The 24,235-nt window shown below is 34.6% G+C and overlaps 3 protein-coding genes across 3 annotated transcripts; 1 reads left to right on the forward strand and 2 right to left on the reverse strand.

Moving 5' to 3' along the window:
• Positions 1-8,531: 8,531 nt before the first annotated feature.
• Positions 8,532-9,972, forward strand: LOC122144996 (iroquois-class homeodomain protein IRX-1-like). Its single transcript, XM_042756226.1, has 2 exons — positions 8,532-8,803; positions 8,999-9,972. Exons 1-2 carry the CDS (start codon positions 8,597-8,599, stop codon positions 9,743-9,745), a joined length of 954 nt encoding a protein of 317 aa, XP_042612160.1. The 5' UTR covers positions 8,532-8,596; the 3' UTR covers positions 9,746-9,972.
• A 2,411-nt stretch (positions 9,973-12,383) lies between these two features.
• Positions 12,384-17,755, reverse strand: LOC109101015 (tumor necrosis factor receptor superfamily member 5-like). The gene is made up of 9 exons (XM_019114430.2): positions 17,598-17,755; positions 16,522-16,606; positions 16,141-16,263; positions 15,647-15,796; positions 15,398-15,488; positions 14,384-14,442; positions 13,946-14,047; positions 13,530-13,555; positions 12,384-13,402 (listed from the first exon to the last, which is right to left on the reverse strand). Exons 1-9 carry the CDS (start codon positions 17,625-17,627, stop codon positions 13,175-13,177), a joined length of 894 nt encoding a protein of 297 aa, XP_018969975.1. The 5' UTR covers positions 17,628-17,755; the 3' UTR covers positions 12,384-13,174.
• A 4,476-nt stretch (positions 17,756-22,231) lies between these two features.
• Positions 22,232-23,971, reverse strand: LOC122144997 (uncharacterized protein C1orf87-like). The gene is made up of 4 exons (XM_042756227.1): positions 23,831-23,971; positions 22,899-22,967; positions 22,639-22,786; positions 22,232-22,517 (listed from the first exon to the last, which is right to left on the reverse strand). The coding sequence occupies exons 1-4, from the start codon at positions 23,867-23,869 to the stop codon at positions 22,336-22,338; spliced, it is 438 nt and encodes a 145-aa protein (XP_042612161.1). The 5' UTR covers positions 23,870-23,971; the 3' UTR covers positions 22,232-22,335.
• Positions 23,972-24,235: the final 264 nt, after the last annotated feature.

The raw sequence follows: 24,235 nt of genomic DNA on the forward strand, positions 1-24,235 counted from the left end.
TAATATTGCCGAAATTTGAACATGTTCACAGCAGCGAAGGAGAATTTGCGGGACTACAGCGGCCACAAACCATATCATTACCTCAATTTACGGGAGACACAATTAGAAGACCATGAGCTATGTGAGTTTAACTCTATTCTTGTTTTTTTGTGCATAAATGCAATACAGCATGAGGGTGTTTAGTCCATTCAGACATGTGGCACATGTGGAAAGAGCAGCACTGAAGATGTTTTCCACATTAGCGCAAGCATGTGGTTTCTCTGAATCTACGGGGTGCCTCGTGGATCAATTTTGGACTGTTTGTCTTCACCCTATTTGTCCTTCCATCGTGTTATTTCATGCACAGTGTGGTCTTCTTCTTAACACTGCTTTGATGTTTGTTCTCCAAGCTGAAGTCAACGAGTGCCACAGTCTAACTCAGGCCGGCGAGCGCAGGAACAGGAAGATCACCTCATTATTTCACTCCATGAAGAAGTGGGGTTCAGCAGAGGAGCTGGCGCCCGTACCGGAGGAGAGGACTGTTGCTCATCAGCTCATGCTGCCTGCGTTTAGGCCCAGAAAGTTCTCACGGTAGAGTGTGTGAAGTCCAGACACCTTCAGTATCGCTTCAGTGCCACGTGAATAGTTTACAGATGAAAACGCACTTTGCTGCTTTTTTCGCACAAATAGATTTAGTTGTATTCACATTTAAGTAGCTTTTTAGCTCAATAATTAGCATTTGTAGTGTTATGCCACAGCAGTGTGTGAGATTCTGTAAGTGTGATGTATTTTTTCTCTGCTAAAGGTTTACAGTTTTCATTAAGCAATGAAAAGGTGCATTTTAAAATACCTGTACATCATATGATCCCAAGATTTTACAAGAACTCAGTTTCACTAAATTTGTCAATGCTAAAGTTTCTTTCTTGAATATTGACCAACTTCAGCTTTTATTTTCCTTATCTTTACCTTACATAACTTAAAAGTCAGAACCACTGTTTATGGCTCTATGAGAATGTGTTTCATCCTTAAAGACAAAATAAAAAAATACCTTATTTACTAGTTTTATAATATTTTATATACCCTTATTTAATAATACACACACATACACATATGTAACTATATATAGTATATTATATATTATTTTGTATATGTAATATATTAAATATAAAAATATTTAACTTTTTGCTAGGATAGATAGAGACATAGCATATAAATGAACGATATAAAAAGAATAAATGTATTATAAACATTTTTTTCAGCATATATTATTCTTAAGTATTCAAATATAATTTTATGGAATTTAAATGCTTTGCATTTTTAAATGCTATTCTTTCCTGCCATTAGTGTCTTTGTATGTTTTAAGCCCATTTTTATTATAAAATAAATGTCTGTTGCATTCCAAAGAATGGTGTCAAGTAAATCTTCTAGTTTGTGTCTTATACTGGAGGTCTGAGGGTCTTTCCTGTTACCTGAGTGTTTATTTTCATAATATAATTTATGTTCCCTTATATAAAAAAAATCTAATAAACTGTACTGTGTGTAATGAGTGTTTTTTCTGGTAAGATCAAGTTTTTTGTCTCCAATATTTCACCTTTCCCCAGGGCACTTGCGCTAATCTAGCGTGCGGCTCTTTCATCACTCTTCTGGATCACCCTAACAAGATCACACCCTATCAGATCTTCCACCTCAGTCACTGTCCCCTGGCTCGCACCTTCCCAGCGAAGCTCCGCAGTTCTTTTCTCCTCTCCTTCTTTGATGCCCATTGCCGCTCGTCTATGAGTTCCCCAGATGGAGCAAATATGGGCCCTAGCGACCCTCTGTAAGGTCCTGAGACCTTAATTCCAGTTTAGTTGCAAAAGGCCAGCACTTGCTTTCGGGTTTTGGGTATCACAGGAGAAGACAGGCAAAAGGTTTTGTGCCTCATTTCTGAAGGGCATGGGGGTGTTTGAAGGATAAGAGGGCCTTGCTGTAATAGATACTTATCTGACTGCCCTGCAGTCCTCAAACATGCTGCTTCTCTGAAGAGATTAGAACCCAGGGAGGGCACATTAGCTCTAATCCCGTGCTTTGAGGGCTCTGCCCCACCCCACGCCCCACTTATTCTTGCCCCTTCTGTCGCAGGGGGATACCTTGTATCTGGTCCATGTGTAAGGAGAGCCTGTGGCTAAACAGGAGGGGGGTTGGAGGCTGTGTGCGTGTCTGCGTTTGTGGGGGGGAGGCCGCTGAAAAGCACGGAGAGGCCTCTACTGCTGTGTAACTGATTCCCGGCTCTCTGAAGAGATTAGGCACTACATTGTTGGTTTGGTTGCTCATTTCCATCTGAGGGCCGCTCCCCCTGCGGTTACAGGCCACCATTGTGCCTGGGAGGGGGAACTGAAACCAGCGACTCAAGGCCTCCAGCTTCCTTGTAGTCTTTGTTTTACAAATGACCCAAAATGTAGATGTCATGTCAAAGATGCCTTACAAGCACACCAGGTATTGATTGTGAGGAGAAAACAGCCGCAAAAGGAGTGCATTTTTTAAGCGCTTCATGCAAGTCTGTCTTGTGTGCCTTAAAGTTTCTGATCACAAATGATCAATAATGTCTTTTTCTGTCTGTCTGTCTAATGCACATATGTCTGTCTGTCTGTTTAATGCATATCTATCTGTCTATCTAATGCATTATCTATTTGTCTAATGCATATCTATCTGTCTATCTAATGCATTATCTATTTGTCTAATGCATATCTGTCTGTATGTGTCTGTCTAATGCATTATCTGTTTGTCTAATGCATATCTGTCTGTCTATCTAATGCATTATCTATTTGTCTAATGCATACCTGTCTGTCTGTCTAAAGCATATCTGTCTGTATGTCTGTCTGTCTAATGCATTGTCTGACTGTCTGTCTGTCTGTTTGTCTAATGCATTATCTATCTGTCTTTCTGTCTGTCTAATGCATATCTATCTGTCTGTCTGTCTAATCCATTATCTACATATCTATCTGTCTAATGCATTTCTGTCTATCTGTCTAATGCATATCTATCTGTCTGTCTATCTAATGTATTATCTATCTGTCTAATGCATATCTATCTGTCTATCTGTCTAATGCATATCTACCTGTCTGTCTAATGCATATCTGTCTGTCTGTCTGTCTAATGCATATCTGTCTGTCTGTCTAATGCATATCTGTCTGTCTAATGCATATCTATCTGTCTATCTGTCTAATGCATATCTACCTTGTCTGTCTAATGCATATCTATCTGTCTGTCTGTCTAATGCATATCTACCTGTCTGTCTAATGCATATATGTCTGTCTATCTAATGCATTATCTGTCTGTCTGTCTGTCCATCTAATGCATCATCTATCTATCTATCTATCTATCTATCTATCTATCTATCTATCTATCTATCTATCTATCTATCTATCTATCTATCTATCTGTCTGTCTGTCTGTCTGTCTCTGTCTGTCTGTCTGTCTGTCTGTCTGTCTGTCTGTCTGTCTGTCTGTCTAATGCATATCTATCTATCTGTCTGTCTGTCTGTCTAATGCATATCTGTCTGTCTGTCTGTCTGTCTGTCTGTCTAATGCATATCTGTCTGTCTGTCTATCTAATGCATATCTATCTGTCTGTCTATCTAATGCATCATCTATCTATCTGTCTGTCTGTCTGTCTGTCTAATGCATATCTATCTATCTGTCTGTCTGTCTAATGCATTATCTGCCTGTCTGTCTGTCTGTCTATCTAATGCATATCTATCTATCTCTCTGTCTGTCTAATGCATATCTATGTCTGTCTGTCTGTTTTTCTGTCTTATGCATTATCTATCTATCTGTCTGTCTGTTTCTCTGTCTAATGCATTATCTATCTATCTATCTATCTATCTATCTATCTATCTATCTATCTATCTATCTGTCTGTCTGTCTGTCTGTCTGTCTGTCTGTCTGTCTGTCTAATGCATATCTGTCTGTCTGTCTGTCTAATGCATATCTCTGTCTGTCTGTCTAATGCATATCTATCTGTCTCTCTGTCTGTCTAATGCATATCTATGTCTGTCTGTCTGTCTTATGCATTATCTCTGTATGTATGTCTGTCTTATCTATATCTATCTGTCTAATGCATTATCTGTGTCTGTCTGTCTAATGCATATTTATCTATCTGTCTGTCTTTCTAATGCATATCTATCTATCTATCTGTCTGTCTGTCTGTCTATCTATCTGTCTTTCTGTCTTTTTTTCTGTCTATCTGTCTGTCTAATGCATTATCTGTCTGTCTTGTCTAATGCATATCTATCTGTCTGTCTAATGCATATCTGTCTGTTTCTATCTGTCTGTCTGTCTGTCTGTCTTTTTTTTTTTTTTTTTTTGCAGCATCCCAGCCTTTCATTCCAGCAGCAAAACATGTAGTAGGATTCTGGATGCTGTATGGACGCACTGCATTGTATTGTCATAAGGTGCAGATAAGGGTTCTCATGTGGATGGGCCCCAATCTACAGCACAAACTCCAACCACCATGCCGCCTGGCTAACGAACACCACCTGTCACTCACCCCATGCGGGGGCTGTCAATCAAATCACACCCCGAAAGAGAAAGAGGAGTGGGCGGGACCAGTCTAGACCCCTAACAAAGGCATCCTCCCATTGGTGAGTACTTGCAATGTCACTTCTCTGTAAAGAGGAGTGATAGAGCGGGGCTGATAACACAAATGACAAAAGATAGATGGATAGTGGAGGGAGTGATTGATAGAGGGGAGGTGGGAAAGACTGATAACATTAACGTTCAGCTTACTTCCCTCTGTTTGGGTCTGTGGACTTGGCATAGCTCATTAGCTCTCAAAATTAGGGTTTTGAACACAAAAAAAACACAACAGCATTGTTTTAGGCCAACACTATTATGAGGTCACACCACTTAAAATAAACCTGTCTTGTGATGAAATGGCCCATATAAAAATAAACTTATTTTTAAAAGGGGATTTAGCAATTTAGACCATATATGGATGTTTATATTAATTTCTCTATGCTGTAAAACAAACACACACTGTCAACCTTAATATATGTGCTTGTAGTGTTAACATTCAATTTACACATCACCTTGTTTTATTCAAATCAATATTAGTATGTCTGTTATAACACAATCAAAACCAATTAAAGTCTTTTTTATAAGGTCAGACTAGGTGGGAAAAAAAAACCCCTCAAAGTAGCAGATTGATTAAATTATTTTTATTTAATCATTTACATGTTTATATATTTTACCTGACTAAATTTCTCTATATTGTGCTAGTTTAGTCAAATAATAATAATAATAATAAAATTGATTTGACACTAACAAATTTGATACGCAATGTTTAATTTTATTTTACCAGGTCAGATTTTTAAGCATGTATCTCTTCACACCTCAAAACGGCTTTAAAAAGGAACTACTTCCAGAAAGAAAAACTAACATGTAGCAGGTGTGAAACACTGTGGATTCCCTTCATGCTTTTGTTAACAGATCTTATTGACACCTGACTTAGCCATTCTAATGACATGTTCAAGCCTTTTGTCTGCTCAGCGGTGTGTGATGAGTGCTAAATGAAGTCACACCTCTGCCCATTGGCATTATCAACTCATTAGGACACACATACTGCGCTCAATGGATGATCCTCCCATTTGCAAAGAATTCCATTTGGGTAAAATGCAGATAGTTTAATTTTTCAGTGTTGGAGTACCTAGACAGACCAGTCTTGTTTTGTCTTGACATGTTTAACATGTATATTTATACACCAGTAGAAACTATGATTTATTTTTATGGTTTGTTTATTCAAGCTTGGAGAAGTTGATTAATTATAGATTTCTTATTTTACATTACGGTGTACAGTATAACAATACAGCAAAATTAAAAAAAAAAAAATTATATATATATATATATATATATAATATATATATATATATATATATATATATATATATATATATATATATCTATATATATTTGTTTCTTAAATATTTTTAAATAAATTAAAATGGTATATTTACAGTATATAGATGTGATTTTTTTATTTTATTTAGTTATTTATTTTTTATTTTAACTGCTATTTTTTAGATTGTCTAAAAGCCAAATTTATTTATTTGAGTTTTTTATTTACCATATATTTGTATTTTTAAAAGTCATTTTTCAGTATGTCATAGTAAAAACCAAGTTTTGTGCTTATTTGTTTCTGAGTTTATTTTTTTTTTTTTAATTTTCCATGCATTTTGTATGGTTTCTTTGTTTTTTGTTTGTTTTTTATTTTATTTTATTTAAACCACTTTGTGCATATTTTTTTGTATATATTTTTTATATTTGTGGTGCATTTCTATGTCTCTATATATTTCAGTACACCTACATATTTTATATGATGTTATTGAGGATTTCAGTTGACCTTGATGTGTAGAGGTAGCACTAAGCTGGTGAGTACTGGGACCTTTTCCTCTGATCCTGCAGTTGTTGATTTGTATTGATTAATCTGGTTGATCTGTTTGGTTAACCACAACACAAACCATTAGGATTTTGACACGAATAGTTCCAGTAGAGTGAAACAAAATTGAATGCAGCTCTCAGGAGAAATCTCTGCTCATGCAGATCTTGATTTCTTTGCTTTCTCTGTGGTAAAGGACTGGAAAAACTCATCTCTTATCTGAAGTATGTCAGTCTACTATCTCACACTGTTCTCCTCTCGGCAAATGACTGACATCCCATGAGCAAACAGTCTTAACTGGACCTGTCAGAACATGAGTACACCTGTATTGTGTGTGAGAAGAGAGGAAAGAGAGGAGAAAGCTGAGTGTGTGAGAAACACAATAATCACAGCCCTGAGCTGCTTATCTCCAGAGATGCAGCATAAGCTTTGCTCTTTGCGCTTCGTTTTGACCATTGTGCTAGCTGAGTAAATTTGCTCTTGGCCCGAGGGGATCTGAACCCCACCCTGCTTCCAAACTTATCCATCCATCTGTCAGCCCTTCAGATGTCTCACACCTTCACAACCTCACCATACAAAATCTTATTAAACATTTCCAAATAAAAGGGGATGAACCTTTGGAAAAGATCATGGTAACACTTCGTTTCATCAGATATACTGAAATAATGCATGAAATGCCACTAAACTTAATTCTGTGAGACGCTATCAAAGTTTTAGGAAACAATGCATGCCAGCATTGTTTACTAGATAACAGATTCAAAACTTGTATTTCCAATGTCAGAGAGCATGCACCCCCTGCTATCGGGTTGTTTGCTGTGCTTTTCTTTCCAGGGCATTGGTATGTATGTTTAGGAATTCTAATCTTATCTGAGTATCTCCCTGCATTAACATCTGTTATGCTGCAATTACCATATACATTAGTCGACACCTGTTTCGCTTAAACCTATTTAATTACGCCAATTGTACTGGTTTGTTGTGGCCAAAAACAAAGTAATCTCCGTTTAAAAGAGGTTTGATGTTCGGTCACAATAAAGCCAAATAATTCATAGTCCAGGGTCGCTTGGAACCGAAAGAAAAAAAATTGCAACCGCGGAAATTATTTACATAAATGTTTTTTTTTTGACTAGTTAATAAAAAAAAAAAAAAAAAAAAAAAAAAAAAAAAAAAAAAAAAACGGCGTGTAGCCTATAACGAGATTATTTTTATATCTGTGTAAAAATAATCAAAAGACGACATCAAATTCTCAACGAAAATTCCTTAAGAAATGAAAATACATTATACATTAATCTTGCTAAATGTTAATGCTATTAATGAAAGCTAATCTACTTTTATACCGACGAATCAAACGTGCAACGCAAGTTTGTTTAACACTAAATGTAATGTCAAATCAAAGCAACTTAACTTTCCACATGTTCTTACTTTTTCAAACCCCTCAGACGCACATTGCACCGTGTTGCTAATCAAATTCTGATAATTGCTTGTCTTGTCGTGTCTTGTATCGGTTTGCTCAGACAAAAAAGATTAAATGGTCTCAGCAAAAAGTTTATTCTGAGACGCTAATGTGCGATATTTGAAGGTGTTCCGATGGCTTTCAATCGATTCTCTCAGCTGACCTTGTTGCATTGCATGCAAGCAAGATTAAATAAAACATAAGACAAAACTAAAATATATAAAATGTAAAATAAAATGTCATTTTAATACTAATTTTTAAAATGTAAATAAGATAATGTACATGCTATAATAAAATAATTTATTGTTTTACACTAAAAAAAAAAAAAAACTAAAAAAAATAAATACAAATTCTAATTCTAAAAATAAAAATTAAAACAAACGGATTTTAATACTTTTTTTTCATTGTTGTCATAATTAGGCTATATATTTCAGATCGATGTACAATCAAACACCAATTCCATTTAGGAATCTTCAAAGAAAAAAAAAAAACGAATTTCAAATGGAGCCCTACTTTTTCCACTCTTCAGTGCGGATAAACGTGAGATAAGCAGTATGAGTTTAAAGACTTTTAAAGGCCATTGAAAGGAACAACCGAAATTCTCGTTTGAAAGGATTTAGCCCCAGTGCAAGCCTTTGGATCACAGCTGTCAATCAACCACCATGGCACCGCCCACTGGTGCGGCTCCGCCTATAAAGGTCGCCCGTGAACTCGAGGGAGTGTCATTCAAACACCAGAGCTCAGGGAGTAAGGATGCCTGCTTCACCAACGGGGTTTGGAAACTTCTTTATGGACAGGAACTTCAACATGCCCGCTGGATATCAATTATTGGGCTGCCCGCCAGGAAGGCAACAGCCACCCCCTCATCTTGTGGGGATGACTGGGGTTCCCTTACCTTTCTCAGGAATACCGGGATACAGTTTCATCCCTTATCCTCATCCGGGACGCATAGCAAACATTGTAAGTAAAAATGTATTACAGTTCAATGCAAGTCCATCGGAAATAAAATGTTTAGATTTTATTTTGCATTACAAATGGTGTAATGAATATAGAAATAAAACATCACAAACTGAAAAAAATAAAATAAAAACTTTATTATTGTATTGCAACATGCATATTGTTCATTTTCTAAAACCGACTCTTGCTTGCTTTCAGAGTAATTCCTATGACCTCAAGGCTGCATCTCCGTGTCACCAAGTTCTCCTCGGACGTGGGGGACCCTATTACACTCCATATCGTCCCATGCCAGCTGATGACCCGAGTAGGGTCACCAAAGTGGCCACCAGAGAGAGCACCAGCGCTTTGAAGGCCTGGCTCAGCGAACACCTGAAAAACCCATATCCCACCAAAGGTGAGAAGATCATGCTCGCCATCGTCACCAAAATGAGCCTCACGCAGGTGTCGACGTGGTTCGCCAACGCCCGGCGCCGCCTGAAGAAGGAGAACCGGGTCAGCTGGGCCTCCAAAGGAAAGTCCGACGAGGAGGAGGAGGATGAGGAAGAGGAGGGTGAGAGCGAAGAGGAGGGGTCTTTGAGGAAAGGCACGGAGGATGAAGATGAAATCGATCCTCAAACGGTTGATGAGGAGGAGGAGGAGGTTGTCGCGGGGTCAAAGTCGGTCGAGGACCGTTTAGCGGAAGGAATGGATCAGCAAAAGGAAAGTGACAAGTCTGACACGTCGTGTGAGAGCAAAAAAGAGGTGTGTAAACAAAACGTCGAGGTCCAGAAACCTAAAATCTGGTCTCTCGCGGAAACCGCGACTTCAGATATCGTCAAGAAACCCAGCGATCTGAAACATCTCCACAGGCCAGACTTTGGGAAGTGGTGGGCTGGATGGCCTTCAAGGGACTCCTACTCGCCCGTGAACCTCTCCACACATGACCTGCTCAAACAAAGTCAATGAAACCCTTAATTCAAGACATTATAGACTGAATTTTGCACTTTGAAAACCATTGGGAACGTTTTGTTGTGGAAGTTTGCATACAAGATTTAATCCAATGCCTGGTTTAAAAACCAAAGGATTGTGTAAATATTGTACAGTTATTTTGTTTAAATTATAAATGCATTTACCTGCTGACTTATTTTTGCTAAAATAAAACGTTGAAAAATTTAAAGGTTTTGGTCATGGTCAATGGCAGGAAATCTGTTGAAATTATTTAAATGCGTATTGCACTGAAATAATTTAAAAAGAGTTGCATTGTTTTGCATTTAGTTAGAGTAGCCTACTTCGATGTCCAGTTGTAATGCAGTAGTTTCTTAAAGTCCTAAAGACCCATTAATTAAAGAAATGTCACGAAATCTTCCCATTTCAGTGAATTTAACTCGCGTAAGTGTTCGTAGCCGCAATAAGAAAAATGTAAAAGATAGGCACAGAAGCAACATAATTAAACGGACCATTGTTTAACAAATAGCAACCTTATTAAATTTAATAATCGAAATAAAAATTAATAAGAAGATTCTTATGCTTTTTACACAAGCAAAGCATCAGCATGATGGAAACTGTAGGCCTACTGGCTTCAAACACGGCTCATTCAATCAAAACTGGCACAAAACTAATAAAAGTTATAAAATGCACAATGTTTAATAATTAATCATATTCGACAATAATTGGATTTAAAAAAAAAAAACGCGCATATAGCTTAACTGTTTGCTGGCTGCCAAACACTATATTAGCCGTTTAACAATGCGTTCGAACGCGTCTCATCCAATCAGAGCGCTATCTGTTTTATAGTCACAACTTTATCCATGATCGCACTCTCAAAAGTGTCGATGCACGCACGATGATGCACCAGCAATGTTTCCGTCATCGGGCACCCAGGTGAGACACAGGGCCCACGACCGATCTAAAGTCTCCAGATAGAAATCTGTTGCCCAACATTGCTCAAAAAAGTTGCCCTGTGTGTCATCACCTTAAAACCTTTTAAAGTACGTGTTCACAATAGAACTTTATATATGACAATTGACGTCTTTCAAGAGGAGTTCTCAGATTTTGGAGGCAGATCAAGACGCGTTCAAAGCGTTTCACTTCAAGGCTAGATTTAGGCTTCATGTTATCAGTGAGGACACTGTTATTAAGGGATTTGCATATCTGGCTGTGATCTGTTAAAACAATTCAAAGCAGCGCGGATTAAGGACATGAATTGTTCCGTCTTAAAGGGTGATAATTAAGATTATTCTGCTTAGTCACGATTTAACAGACGAAAAATGCCAGAGGCTTCTACCTTTACCCTCATTTAGTACTTAAATGTTGGTGTTATGGGATCAAACATGAACAAAGTGACTTGTGACAAAATAAATGGTATACTGACACAAAAAAGTCAAGTGCAAAAAGTTAAAACTGAAAGCAAAGACATCTTGAAATAGAATGATTTGATTTTATTAAAATAATATTATAATACAGTATAGAATAAAAAGTCAAAATGTTTAAATAAATAAATATGCTAAAATAAATTAATAAAAGTCGAAAAGTAGTAATAGTAACAATAATAATAATAATAAAATGAATGAAGATGGTATTCACAATTAAATATAGAATAAAAATACTTAAGCAATAAAAATAAAAAAGTCCAAAATAATATAAATAAATTTAGCAATTTATTATAACACAACAAACATGGTATTGGCAATAAAAATATCCTGTGCTTTTTTCACCAACCATATAACTTTTAACTGCTACTAGTGAAGGAATGGAATTAAAAGAAAAAAAAGAAATTAAGTGTCAAATAAACTGATCCATCAAGGAATGGGGCATCAAAAATCTTGCATCCGTTGGTTTCTTTTATAAATCTCTCTGACAAAAAAACACAGCAATGGGATTAGGCCTTGGGACAATATTCTGTTTTTGTGGCCTCCCCTCTGCAGAGGGAATGATAAAAGGAAACTCTTCCTTGCCAATCACTTTGGCCTCCATGTAAATTCGAAGGCCTGTGGCCTGTTAATCCAAGGATAATGAGAAAACCCCTGGGTACAAAAAAAAAAGGAGCACCTCCCACCCCCCACACACTGGGCACAACAATCTCCTCCATGCCCCCCTTTCAGTGGCCCAAATGATGTGTAATCCTAGTCTAAACATGACAGGCAAAAGGCTGTGATATTGAGATAAGGATTGAGGCGTTGAATAATGGCGTGAGATACAATGCCTAAATCAGCCATCAATGGGCTTCCCGATCCGAGCATATGGTCAAATGTTTTGGATACTACAGCCTTATTTATAGTTCAACAAGCTACTTTTGGATTTGTTTGTTTAGATATATATAAAAATATGAGTTTTATGAGTCAAAAATCTAAACATCACTACGACAAAACTTTACATTTTCAAAAAAAAAAAAAAAAAATTAAGGGACTTGTTTTAAGAAATAAAAATCATGTTGTGATTTTAATGTGAAAGAAAAGTAAAATTGGATGCCAAAATACCTCAAATATGGAAATGGCAACCTCTTGTGGACATTCAGAGTATCCCACAATGCATGAGCGATTCATCTAAAACTTGTCAATAGTTTTTCTGTGGACATTTCACACCTCATAAGTAGCAAATGAATATCTTAGGGTGGCCAACGTGTATTTATTCATGGAGAATCAAAAATGATTTAATATGTACATTGAATCACAAACTATTTCATAGGACAACACAACATTTACAATAAAAGTAATAAAAATGGTAATGTACAAAGGAAATATTTACACAAAATACAAAGCAACAGACATTGCACAACATTTAACAATTATAAAACATTAGAAAAATATATACATGATTTTGTGATCTAACACTTCTGCACCACATTATTTTCAATCCCAACTGACACTTTTATGTTCTAAGAAAATTCTATGAATGTTCAGAACTTAAATTTTTAAGTTATACAAGCATTTAGGAAAACGTTAGCTGAATAACCTTCAAAGTGTGCAATCCTAAATATAAAGTACCAAGCATTGGGATTCATGTGTGTTTTGTGCAGTCTTTTGGCATCACATTGGTGTTACTGTGAGTCTTTTTCTTATCAATCTACAGCTGAAATCTCCTTTGAAGTGTTTCACTTCTTTTCTCCCTTGCTCTTCTATTCAGCACTAGTGTCGAGTGCATTTCGTAGCAATCATAGGATGTTAAGTTACAATACAACGGCAAAGGCTTTCAGCAGCAGCTAAGTATTTTCTATTTATATGTTTGAAAACACAAAGCTCATGTTAAGGTGCTTCTGTTTCAGTCATGATTGTGTAAGATACATGCTGGTTTTGGAACATTTAGAGTAAAGCATTGCTTTATAATTTAATGCTCTGTATGTTGATGGTTGTAACATGATGAAAGGACAGCTGCCTGTACTTTGTAGAAGGCTTTGCTCTAAAAATGTGAATATGAATTTGAATTTGATTCAGCACTTGGATAGACAGGTTCTTTCCCCCACTCTTGTTCAACAACATTTCCATTTTCAGTCACGTTACTTGGCGTGGGGCTCACAGGTCCGTTTATTTCATCGACCTCCTCAGGCTGTTGGATTGCTCTCTCAACATCTGCATCTTGATGTAATCTTATATTTAAGCCTGCTATCTTTGGGGCCTGTTCAGGGAGCTAAAAACAAATCAATCATTATTATTAATCTCCACACACAAGAATGACTATTCCATGCGATTAATCTCAGAAAGACAGTGTATGTCTTTGAATTGTTACATACAGTATATATTAATAGTAAACAGACCTTTATCTTTTTCCAGCATTTATGTCCTAGAGGAAATAAAGAGAGCAATTACTGGTAAACTCTTTTGATTTATCAAAGCTATAATGTGATAAGAGCACTTGATCAAGGATAGTTCACTCAAAAATGAAAATTCTGTCATTATTTCCTCACCCTGAAATGTTGGTGACCATACAGTTGTTGGTCCCCAATGACTTCCATAGTATGGAAAAAGATACTATGGAAGTCAATGGGGACCAGAAACTGTTTGGTTACCCACATTCTTCAAAATATCCACTTTTGTGTTCAGCAAATATAAGAAATCCACAGAGTATGGGGTAAGTAAATGATGACAGAATTTTCATTTTTGGGTGAAGTATTCCTTTAGGAATTGTATTGTAGATAAATGCAGTAAATAATTTGTAGGTTGCAGTACATACTTTTTGTCATGTATAATATTGCAGCAACTCCAGCTATTAAGATGAGCAGAAGAACTACAACTCCCACCACAATTACACCTCTTTGAGTGGGTCTACCTTCCACTGAAATGTGACAAACAAAACACACAACAAGCTCAGATGACAATCTTTTAATAGTACTGGTGATCAGAACATTGCTACTGACAGCTCTGTAAAACATTTTAGTGTGTATTTCAACCATGCAAACACGTCACAGTTTTTTTTTTTAAATAAGCATGATTTTCTGATTCTGTGAAGTGATCAGGAACTGGACTCCACCCACACATCACTCAAGTTTCACTACTGTACTTTCAACGCCCACATGCACTCTTTTAGGAACTAACATATGAACAAAAGTATCAGTTTTACTGACAATTACACAGTCACTAAACACGAGATCACATTTTACAGTGTACTCACCACAGATTCGGTCTGAAGTTAAACTGCCAGGAGCGTTTTTATCATATCCATATTCACATCTAGACACGGAAGAAAAAAAAAAACTAATTTAAAAAGACAGTAAATAAAACAACTATTCATTAACTACTTATTTTGCATGCTGGTCAAACTCCCAAACAAACAAAACTATTCTGACATAAACCATAAATGTAATCACCAAATGAATATATATAATAAATAATAAACAAAAACATACACTACTGTTCAAAAAGTTTGTTAAATCTTCTAATGTTTTTGAAAGAAGTCTCTTTTGCTCATTAAGGCTGCATTTGTTTGATCAAAAATACAGTTATACTGGAATTCAAAATAGCTATTTTTATTTAAATATATTTTAAATGTCATTTGTTCCTGTGATGCAGGAAATTTTAGCATCATTACTCCAGTCTTCAGTGTCACATACCTTATCCCTCATAAATACGCTGATTTAAACCTTAATTAATAAAAATTTCCAATAGCTATGAATGTTGAAGTCAGTTTTTGCTGCTTAATATTTGGAAACTGTGATACATTTTTTTTTCAGGATTCTTTAATAAATAGAAAATTCAAAACAGCATTTATTTAAAATCTAACTTTTGTAATATTATGTCTTTACTATCACAATAGATCAATTTAATGCATCCTTACTGAAAAAAAAAAAGAATAATTTCTTTAAAAAAAAATCATCCTCACTCTAAACTTTTTAAACTGTATTATGTGTTTTGTTTGGTACAGTTCCATCAGATTATTTAATTCTTTTTTTTTTTTTTTTTTAATGACTCCGTTAACCTGACTTCATTAGGTTACACCAACGTAAGTCATTTAAAGGGTTAGATCAGGTAGAAATAAAAATTTAATGCAACACTTGCATGCTACTGTGTAGATTAAACTCAAAATTACACTAGAAACAAAAGGCCCTTTTTCCTTCTTTTAGTACAAAAAAAGACATCAGCACTGGCACCAAAAAAAAATAAAAAGGAGAAAAAAGCTTTTTCATACATTGCCCATTCCTTGCAAGTGTCAGCTGACTCTTGGGTGGAGAATGTTCCGTTTTTACATGCCTCACACACAGTATCACTAACCGGTGAACCTGTGAAAAAAAAGCTTTATTTTAAATATATATCTAAAATGATAGTCTAAGAGATGTGACTATTATTCAGAAGGTAGAGTTTAGGGCAGAGTCAACATAAACCATTTTTGTATATGAATATTAGCTTCAAACTGAGTCTTACTTCAGACAGCACAAACCTTTCGTGACGACTCTCTGTCCTGGCTTGCAAACTTTGTGTTCCCTACAAGTGTTGCAGTCATCATATTGCGTACAGTAGTATCCAGGTTTACACTCACATTTGCTTAAACTGGTCTTACTGGGATTCATTTGTTGCTGAAAATGTAAATCTGAATTAAACAGAAAAACAAAAGAAAAAGTTGTAAGCTTCAGAAAACACTTATGCATTTAGCAGACACTGTCATCCAAACCATATCAATTTATCATTAATATTCTTGACTAATATTAGTGATTAATATTATTTTTAACAATTTATTGTTAATATTAATATGACGTGATATTAATAGTATGCTATAGTATCACCTGAGATTGCTTAAAATGTGTAACTGTCCAAAATCATAGATACATTTATCTAAACAAATATATATTTTAGAGATTAAACGTGATCTCCATTAGACTTTTTTTTTTTCTCTCTAATATATCAGCAGTAATACTTTAACCTGTGGACACTCACTGGGGTCACAGCTGGGCTGGCGTTCACATTTGGTTTTGTTTGTGTAGCCGCTCTGATACTCTCCGTCTTTGCAGTCCTGACAGCGCGGGTCCTCGCAGTTGTCGTCCACCAGCATCCTCTTACCTGTGACACACTCTCTGATTAGACCCGTATATTAAAAGAAGACTAAGATTAAGCAAAACGTAAGAGTATTGATGGGTTTATTTCAAGCCAGCATGTGAAACGATATCAACTAGTTAAAGTAAGTTAAAACAAGATGGTACTGTGTAACTGAGTAGACTACTCTTGCGTAAGGGAAATAGACTGCATGCTGATACTTCCTCTAGATTATGCCAGTTTAATGTCACGCCACATTGAATTACATTTCGTCCGTCCACCTACCTGGTCCACACTTCTTGCAACATTTATCTTGCTTCCGGTAATGTGTTTCCTCCTCACAACATGACACAAGGTACAACAATGTGACCTGTCAAAGGTAAATGCACAAGGAACATTATGAAGAATATTCATTCATTCCTGTGCTGTGCTGAAAATCCTTTACCTAATTGGTGTCCCTGATATTGCTTGTAAATCCTGGATTCAATTTTTTTGTAAACTTGTTTTGTGTCAGTTAGGACAGGTTTGCAACTGATTGGTCATAGGCCTTATTGCCACAACAAAAAATGACAAAAGTTAATACAAAATATGTGCAATTGAAAGAAAACAAGTTGAAAACAATTGACTGAAGACTTGAAGACTTTCAGTCAGTTTTCTTTTCTTTTGTAGGTTGGTCATTTTTGGCTGGGATCAGTTGTAACAAAAAAGTACAAAAGTTATCCATTTTTGGAAGTTGTTATACCCTGTGTGAGTTAAGCCCGTAAGTTTTAGTCCATTGCGACAACATTAACTAGTATTTTGGTGAAAAAAAAGAATCCTCTATGGGTCTAATTGACCAGAACACAACATGAGCGTGTATCAAATTCATCACAGGTCATGTGACGCCAACATATCGATGAACACTATATTTCAATGTTAAGTATGTTTTTGAGCTCTTTAATGGATATGAGGTTCGTCGGTCCCCAAAACTGAACATGGTGGAGCTGAAACCGAAACGACCTACGTGGCACTACGGAAAGTCCCCGAGATGCCAATTTCCCACCCAGACTGTTTTTCAATACAGAAGACTGCAACCTTACACGAACACATTAAATAACTACTTACAAACATACAATGCACATATTTCATATGTCACTTAGATACAGACGCTTTAAATGCTTCTCCGATACCAATGCGCATTCAAATCGAAAGTGAAAGTTAAACACACGAGCCATCCTTTCAATAACAACGACAATCTGAACGTTCTAAATGCTGCACATGAAAACTATAAATGGATTCATTGTTACAATTTAAATAATAATGACCAAGAATGTCCGTGCGTAGTTAACATGCACGCGAAAAGCGTTAAGCACATCACTTACCAGCAAACAAAGAATGGCAACTGTTTTCATGATGACAGTAGCTATATGCAGAAACGGATTCTTGTAACCAGCTGTCAACGCCTCACAGACACACAAGACACTGTCCTGTCAGCTGCAGATCTTTAACTAACGCTTGGCAGTCGCGAGAGGGGATTTCTTCCCACAGACACGCCCACATGTGACATGTGACCATTTCCCTTTTCCCTATGCTTTTCCAAGAAGTGCGAGTTGAAAAAGACACATTGAGGCTGTTGATGAGCTAATGCATGATGAAACTGGTCAAGTTATTACACTTAGGCTATTATAATATTTTAAGAATTATTTTGCGTTTTAGAGCTCTGGAAAGCTTTAAACGAAGCATTAAGATATTTTAAATAAATAGCCTATAATATAAACAATTATTTTATTAATTAAAAAAGGCCCAGGTCATAACATGAAGTTGGTTTATCTGTCAGTCTAACTAACTCCACGACAATGTCGCTTGACCAGGCAGAACTTCCCAGCTTGACTTTCACTTCCTCCAGACCAAAAACACTATATTATTGAGTCCCGTCACCAGTGTCAAAACCTATCTTTTACGTGGAAGTGACCTTTGTTTAATTATTTACCAGATTTAATGTCACCATAGCATCTTCATAAGCAAAACAGAAAATCATAGTTAATTTACCACACTCTGTGACTAAAACAGAAAAATGCTGAGCACTACGGCCAGCCATTGTATTTAGTACTTTACTAAAAATTACTAAAACAAAACTGTCTTAAATTTATGTAAGTTATTTTTGGAGGATGTAAACATTTAGTGTTGTCAGTGCAGTGACCTTGCGTGACTTTAGCAAACTTCAAAATGCAGCCTAATTGTGTTTTTGAGTAGCCTAATGTGCTTTTGATCATACAATTAATAAAAAATATAAAATAAAATAAAAAAAATTAAATTGCAGTACAGTACGTACTAAGTAAGTGACAATTAGTTTTGGTGTAATGCAGTATAAATAATATTCAGTTGTTATATAGTACAGTGTTGTTATTGTTAACTAAAACTAAGAATATACATTTTTTAAATTATTATTTTTCCATTTGAAATTAAGCTGGGGAAAAATATATATATATGGTGTGTATATATATATATATATATATATATATATATATATATATATATATATATATATATATATATATATATATAATATTATGTATACATACATACATATATTTATATATATATATATATATATATATATATATATATATATATTAAAAATAAAACTCAAATTAAAAAATTTATAAAAAAATATCTATATATTATTTATGTATTTGTTTACATGTAAATTAAAATATATAATATATATATAATATATATTATATATGGCACATATAATAACTGAAAAAAAGTAACTCAAATTAAAAAATAGTTTTTAAAAGTGTTGCAAACTGGCAAATCAAATAATTAAAAAAAATAATAATAATAACAACAATGATAATAATGATAATAATAATAATAAACATAACCTTATAAATAGAGTTATAAAAAATACTAAATAATAATAATAACAACAATGATAATAATAATAATAATAATAAAAACATAACCTTCAGTTGCTGGTCCCCATTGACTTGCATAGCGTTTTTTTTTTTTTCTCCATGTTATGGAAATCAGTGGGACAGCAACTGAAGGTGAACTACCCCTTTAAACTGAAATCTTAAGAAAGCGACATTCAATTTCAAAAATGTTAATAAATATTAATAGTATAATAAATAATGCTAAAATAACACTGATATAGTATCATGAATATGTATTATAAAGCAATAGCCTATATGAAAGACAAGACAGCAAGTAATATTAAAATAGTTCATGATCCAAGAAATGTTGATACAATGGCACTGGTACTGTGAGAAAAAAGAGCAAACCAGTATGTAGCATGAGAGTTTTACATGCCCAGGCAAATCCCTCCTCTGCTGCAGGGCTCTCTAAAAAGAAAAAAAGCCCGGGTCTGGATTCAGCAGACACCAGGAGGAAATCCCCATGTTACAAGGAAGTTGTTTTGGAATATACATGCATGAGCAGTTTTAGGGACATACCGTGGAAGAGAAGAAATACGATCAGTGATGTAATTATTCAGATCCCAGCACAATGATGTCTGAACCCAGGAAGTTCAGACATACAGAAGTTTTTCATAACATAAGGCTGATTGTCTTACTTCCTCACAAGGTATACAATCTGAGAATGATCTGAGGCATGGCATACTGTAATTAAAGTTCTAGTGAAAAACCCTCAAGTCCCACGAGGAACGGTTCAGAGAATATGGACGTCACATTTTCTACGTCAGTTTTCAAAAAACTGTTTTTATCTTTCAAGACACTGCACAGTCTGGGGGGTTGCTGTATTAAACTTGTCTACCAATTACAATAAAAGTAGAATATACAGTCTGTATGTGTTCAGAGTGCAATGATTGACAAGTATGCAAAAGATGCAGATGTACAGTATGACAGATTCAGCAAAAACACCAGTATAAAAATAAATCTACTGTACATGTGCGTAGTTTGAACTTCAATAGTTAGACTACAGGAATCACTAAACTAGCTGTTGCAAATGAAATAGGATGTAAACACTTCCTTTTCTCAGTCTGTCACCTTGATGCATAGGCTATTTTAAGTAGGTGTGATTTGACAGCTATGAATATGTTTTGGAGTTTTTACAGTTTGTTTGCTACATGAGAACACAACCTTTAAACCTTGTTTATCTCTTAATGTGTTTATTAAATGCTTGAAGGTTTATTCCAAAGAGAACTGATTTGTGAAATTAAAATACCAATTCGTCCCCCAAATTATGTGTCAGTTTCACAGTTTGCCAAAATACAAAAGTTAATAGTTCCTAATTAAAAATCATAGTTAAGAGTATTTAATTTTCACAGATGTTCACAATGTTGGCTGGTCTTCGATTGCTACAAAACATTACACTATATTTAAGCTGAAGTGCATAGCTGCTTGTTTAAATACTGATTGAAGTTTGTTGTGGGTTGGTAACATCACTTTCATGTTCACAATATTAATATAGATCTAGTTTGTACTTTATTTAAAGCCCAGTTTGTCTTTTACAGCGTTGTTGTGATTTGTTTGCGTCGGCTGTGCGCCATCTAGCGGCTGAACCACTGTTTTACATCTTTCAGACATATTTGGATATCCGTGTTTTATTTTACTCGTCATGTTTGAGAGTACAAGGTACAACCATCTATATATCGAGTCAACAGCACAGAAAGACATAATAGATGTCATATGTGTTTAGTGACTTTAAAGCCGAGGTAAATATATAAGAAAATTCATCTGCAATCTACATTTATGGAAATTACCTTGTAATAAATACTCATGCCACATACCAATTTTTTTGTCACACAAACTCGTTTTCTCTTTTCAGATGTGTGCAAACCTCAGTCAGATCAGTTTACTACTTGCCAGCATTTGATGGGTGATGTGAAATATGTGACCTTGGACCACAAAACCAGTCATAAAGGTAATTTTTTTAAATATACAACATATAAAAGCTGAATGAATAATCTTTCCATTGATGTATTGTTTGTTAGGATTGGACAATATTTGGCCGAGGTACAACTATTTGAATATCTGGAATCTGAGGATGCAAAATAAATAAATAAATAAATAAATAAAATAAAAAAAGAATATATATATATATATATATATATATATATATATATATCTATATATATATAGATAGAGAGAGAGAGAGAGAGAGAGAGAGAGAGAGAGAGAAATTGCCTTTAAAATTGTCCAAATGAAGTTCTTAGCAATGCATATTACTAATCAAAAATTAAGTTTTGATATATTTACAGAATGAAATTTACAAAATATCTTCATGGAACATGATCTTTACTTAATATCCTAATGATTTTTGGCATAAAAGAAAAATCAATCATTTTGACCCATACAATGTATTTTGGGCTGTTGCTACAAATATACCCCAGCGACTTAAGACTGCTTTTGTGCTCCAGGGTCACATATGTTTTGGTCTCCTGAAGTCCAGTGAAGAAACATGGAAGACAGGAAGACAGTATAGGCTACATATTCCTTGAGGTATTATGATTATTTATTTATTTATGTTTTTAATTGTGAGTAAGAATGTTTTACTTTTGGTCGAGTCCAGTATTGCACATGAGAATTTTTATTTTATTTTTTAAACATTGCAGAAGTAATTCAATATTCTTTAGATCATGTATGTACATCTGTTTATTCCTGCACCAATAAGCATTAAATATGGCAATCATTGACCAGAACTGACTGTGAGCACACATCTGAGCACCAAAAGTACATTTTTATTCCTGTTTTTGCAACAATTTCTTGCTTGAATATTGAAATTATGAACCAGAACTATTAAAGCACACTAGAACCCCAAAAGTAACAGTTGATTGTTGACTGATTAAACTGCAGAAAGTGAGGGTGACGTCAATGTCATGAAACCTGACCAAAGAAATCTAAAATCAAAAGGAAAATAAGAAATATTTTTTTAAGGGAAAATTACAATTATTCTTAGGAATATTTATTTATTTAGGATATGATTAATTTAGGATTAAGTTTTTTTTATACAATATATTATAAAAAAAAAAAAAAAAAAAAAAAAAAAAAAAATTCACTCAGTTTTCAATGTTTTCCAAAAAAGCCTTTTTTACAGGATCATTGTTAATGTTTCCTAGACAGAGCATTTAATGAAGATGATAGCATTTGCATAGATTTAAGTGAAAGGAAAAGAGGAGTATAGTTCCTTCAGCTGCTGCAGAGTCGAGGTGAGGTGAACTTTGCCCTCTCGCTGAGTGTTACCCATGACCTCGCTGATCTTTAGTGGACTCATATTCAGATCAAAGATGAGGCTGTAGTTCTGTATCAGGCGTTTGGCTTGCTCTCTATCCACATAACCTGAAATCAATTCATTGTACAAAATTTGATTATTGATTTTATTCTATCATTTTCTATGACTCACAGTGTTTTAAATCACTTTTAAACTGTAAAGACTGTATTTGTATGATGGGTTTTATACCTGTGTTTCTGGTGTCACACATTTGTAAGGCCATCTCCATCTTCTGGAACCTCTGAAGCCATGTCTCTCTTTGTTCTTCATTTATATCGCTCCAGTCGCTCACTGATTCCAGGTCAGTACTGCCCACTGACGCATCCCAGATCTCTGCCTGAGGATCATGTTCAAAAACATCCATCAAAATGTGTTTCTCTATTTCAGAAAGCTGCAGACAGTATGAAATGATAATATTCTAGTTAATTTTTTAAGGCTTATTGAAAGACCTCAACACTTTGCTGTTTCACGTCTTGTACAGCCTTCTGTATGAACTGCAGCAAGTCTTGATAGTGCACCTGCAAAGCAGCATGATAAAGTAAAAATCACTTCACATGAAAAATTACAAACTTTTATGAAAATAATTCAAATATAAAACCATATATGCGTAAAAGTACTTTAACTTCAATTTGAAATAGTATGAATTGATCTTATAATTAATATTTACATTTAACTGTGAAAATGTATGTAAATGTGTCTCATTTATATATATATATATATATATATATATATATATATATATATATATATATATATATATATTCAAAAAAAAAGAAAATAAACCTATTCTTATTACCAGTATGCTGAATTGTCATGAAAATGTCATAATGATTGATAAATAAAAATTAAAAAAAAAATTTAAAAAAAGAAAAACAAAATAAAAACACACATAACAATAAAACAACACAAAATTATAAAATAATAGTAATGATCCTTATTTTTGACTTATTGTGTATAAAATAATAGTAATGATAGATAGATAAATAAATAAATAAATATATATATTTTTTTTTTACAAAATGGAAATAAATACATTACATCTCAAAATCTAAAGAGAAGAAATTATATTTTACAGAAATTGAAATCTATTTTCATTAATTATATAATGAAAACAGTTAGTAGTGTAATATGCAACCAATATTAGAAATCAGAACCAATAATTAAATCACAAAACAGGTTAATAATGAAAACAGTTAGTAGTGTAATATGCAACTTGTATTCGAAATGAGGACCATTATTTAATTCAGCAAGTTTAGATTTCTGATTTAATCAGTGGATTTCATTTTTGCTGAGCACATATGCCACCAAAATTGTATAATGACTCAAATAATATTATTTGCTATAATTCCCAAAGGTTCTGCTTATTACTGATCTCCAGTACCTGCTCCAGGTCAGTGGTGTTTCTGAAGGATCTGAACATGCAGGCCAGTGTGGTGAGCTTCAGAGGGAGCTTCAGTCTGAGGAAGAGACCCGTGAGTTCTGACTGATGGATGATTCCGGATCGGGACGGATCAGATATTTCACTTTCCAAATCCTGCAGTTCCTCCGAGACAGATGAGAGGAGGCAGAACTCTGGACTGGATTTAATTGGCTCCACAACCCTGAAATGTATATAAAATTTCTCATACTTATAGAAATTTTAGTAATATTAGTTTTAGAGAGATTTTAATTTGAAATTTAGTATACACTACCATTCAAACATTTGGGGGGAGTAAGATTTTTTTTTTAAAGAAATGAATACTTTTTTTTTCAGCAAGGATGACTTTAATCGATCAAATGTGAAAGT

The sequence above is a fragment of the Cyprinus carpio genome, unplaced genomic scaffold (genome assembly GCF_018340385.1).
Source record: "Cyprinus carpio isolate SPL01 unplaced genomic scaffold, ASM1834038v1 S000006815, whole genome shotgun sequence".
Taxonomy (NCBI): Eukaryota; Metazoa; Chordata; class Actinopteri; order Cypriniformes; family Cyprinidae; genus Cyprinus; species Cyprinus carpio.

Coding starts and splice junctions, on each gene's coding strand:
- LOC109101015 (XM_019114430.2), bottom strand. CDS start 17,627: ATGAAAACAGTTGCCATTCTTTGTTTGCTG. Junction 15,797..16,140: donor CCAGCCCAGCTGTGACCCCA/GTGAGTGTCCAC, acceptor TGTTTAATTCAG/ATTTACATTTTCAGCAACAA. Junction 13,556..13,945: donor AATATTATACATGACAAAAA/GTATGTACTGCA, acceptor TATTTCCTCTAG/GACATAAATGCTGGAAAAAG.
- LOC122144997 (XM_042756227.1), bottom strand. CDS start 23,869: ATGTTCAGATCCTTCAGAAACACCACTGACCTGGAGCAG. Junction 22,968..23,830: donor ACACCACTGACCTGGAGCAG/GTACTGGAGATC, acceptor GCTGCTTTGCAG/GTGCACTATCAAGACTTGCT. Junction 22,787..22,898: donor TGAAACAGCAAAGTGTTGAG/GTCTTTCAATAA, acceptor CATGATCCTCAG/GCAGAGATCTGGGATGCGTC.
- LOC122144996 (XM_042756226.1), top strand. CDS start 8,597: ATGCCTGCTTCACCAACGGGGTTTGGAAACTTCTTTATGGACAGGAAC. Junction 8,804..8,998: donor CGGGACGCATAGCAAACATT/GTAAGTAAAAAT, acceptor GCTTGCTTTCAG/AGTAATTCCTATGACCTCAA.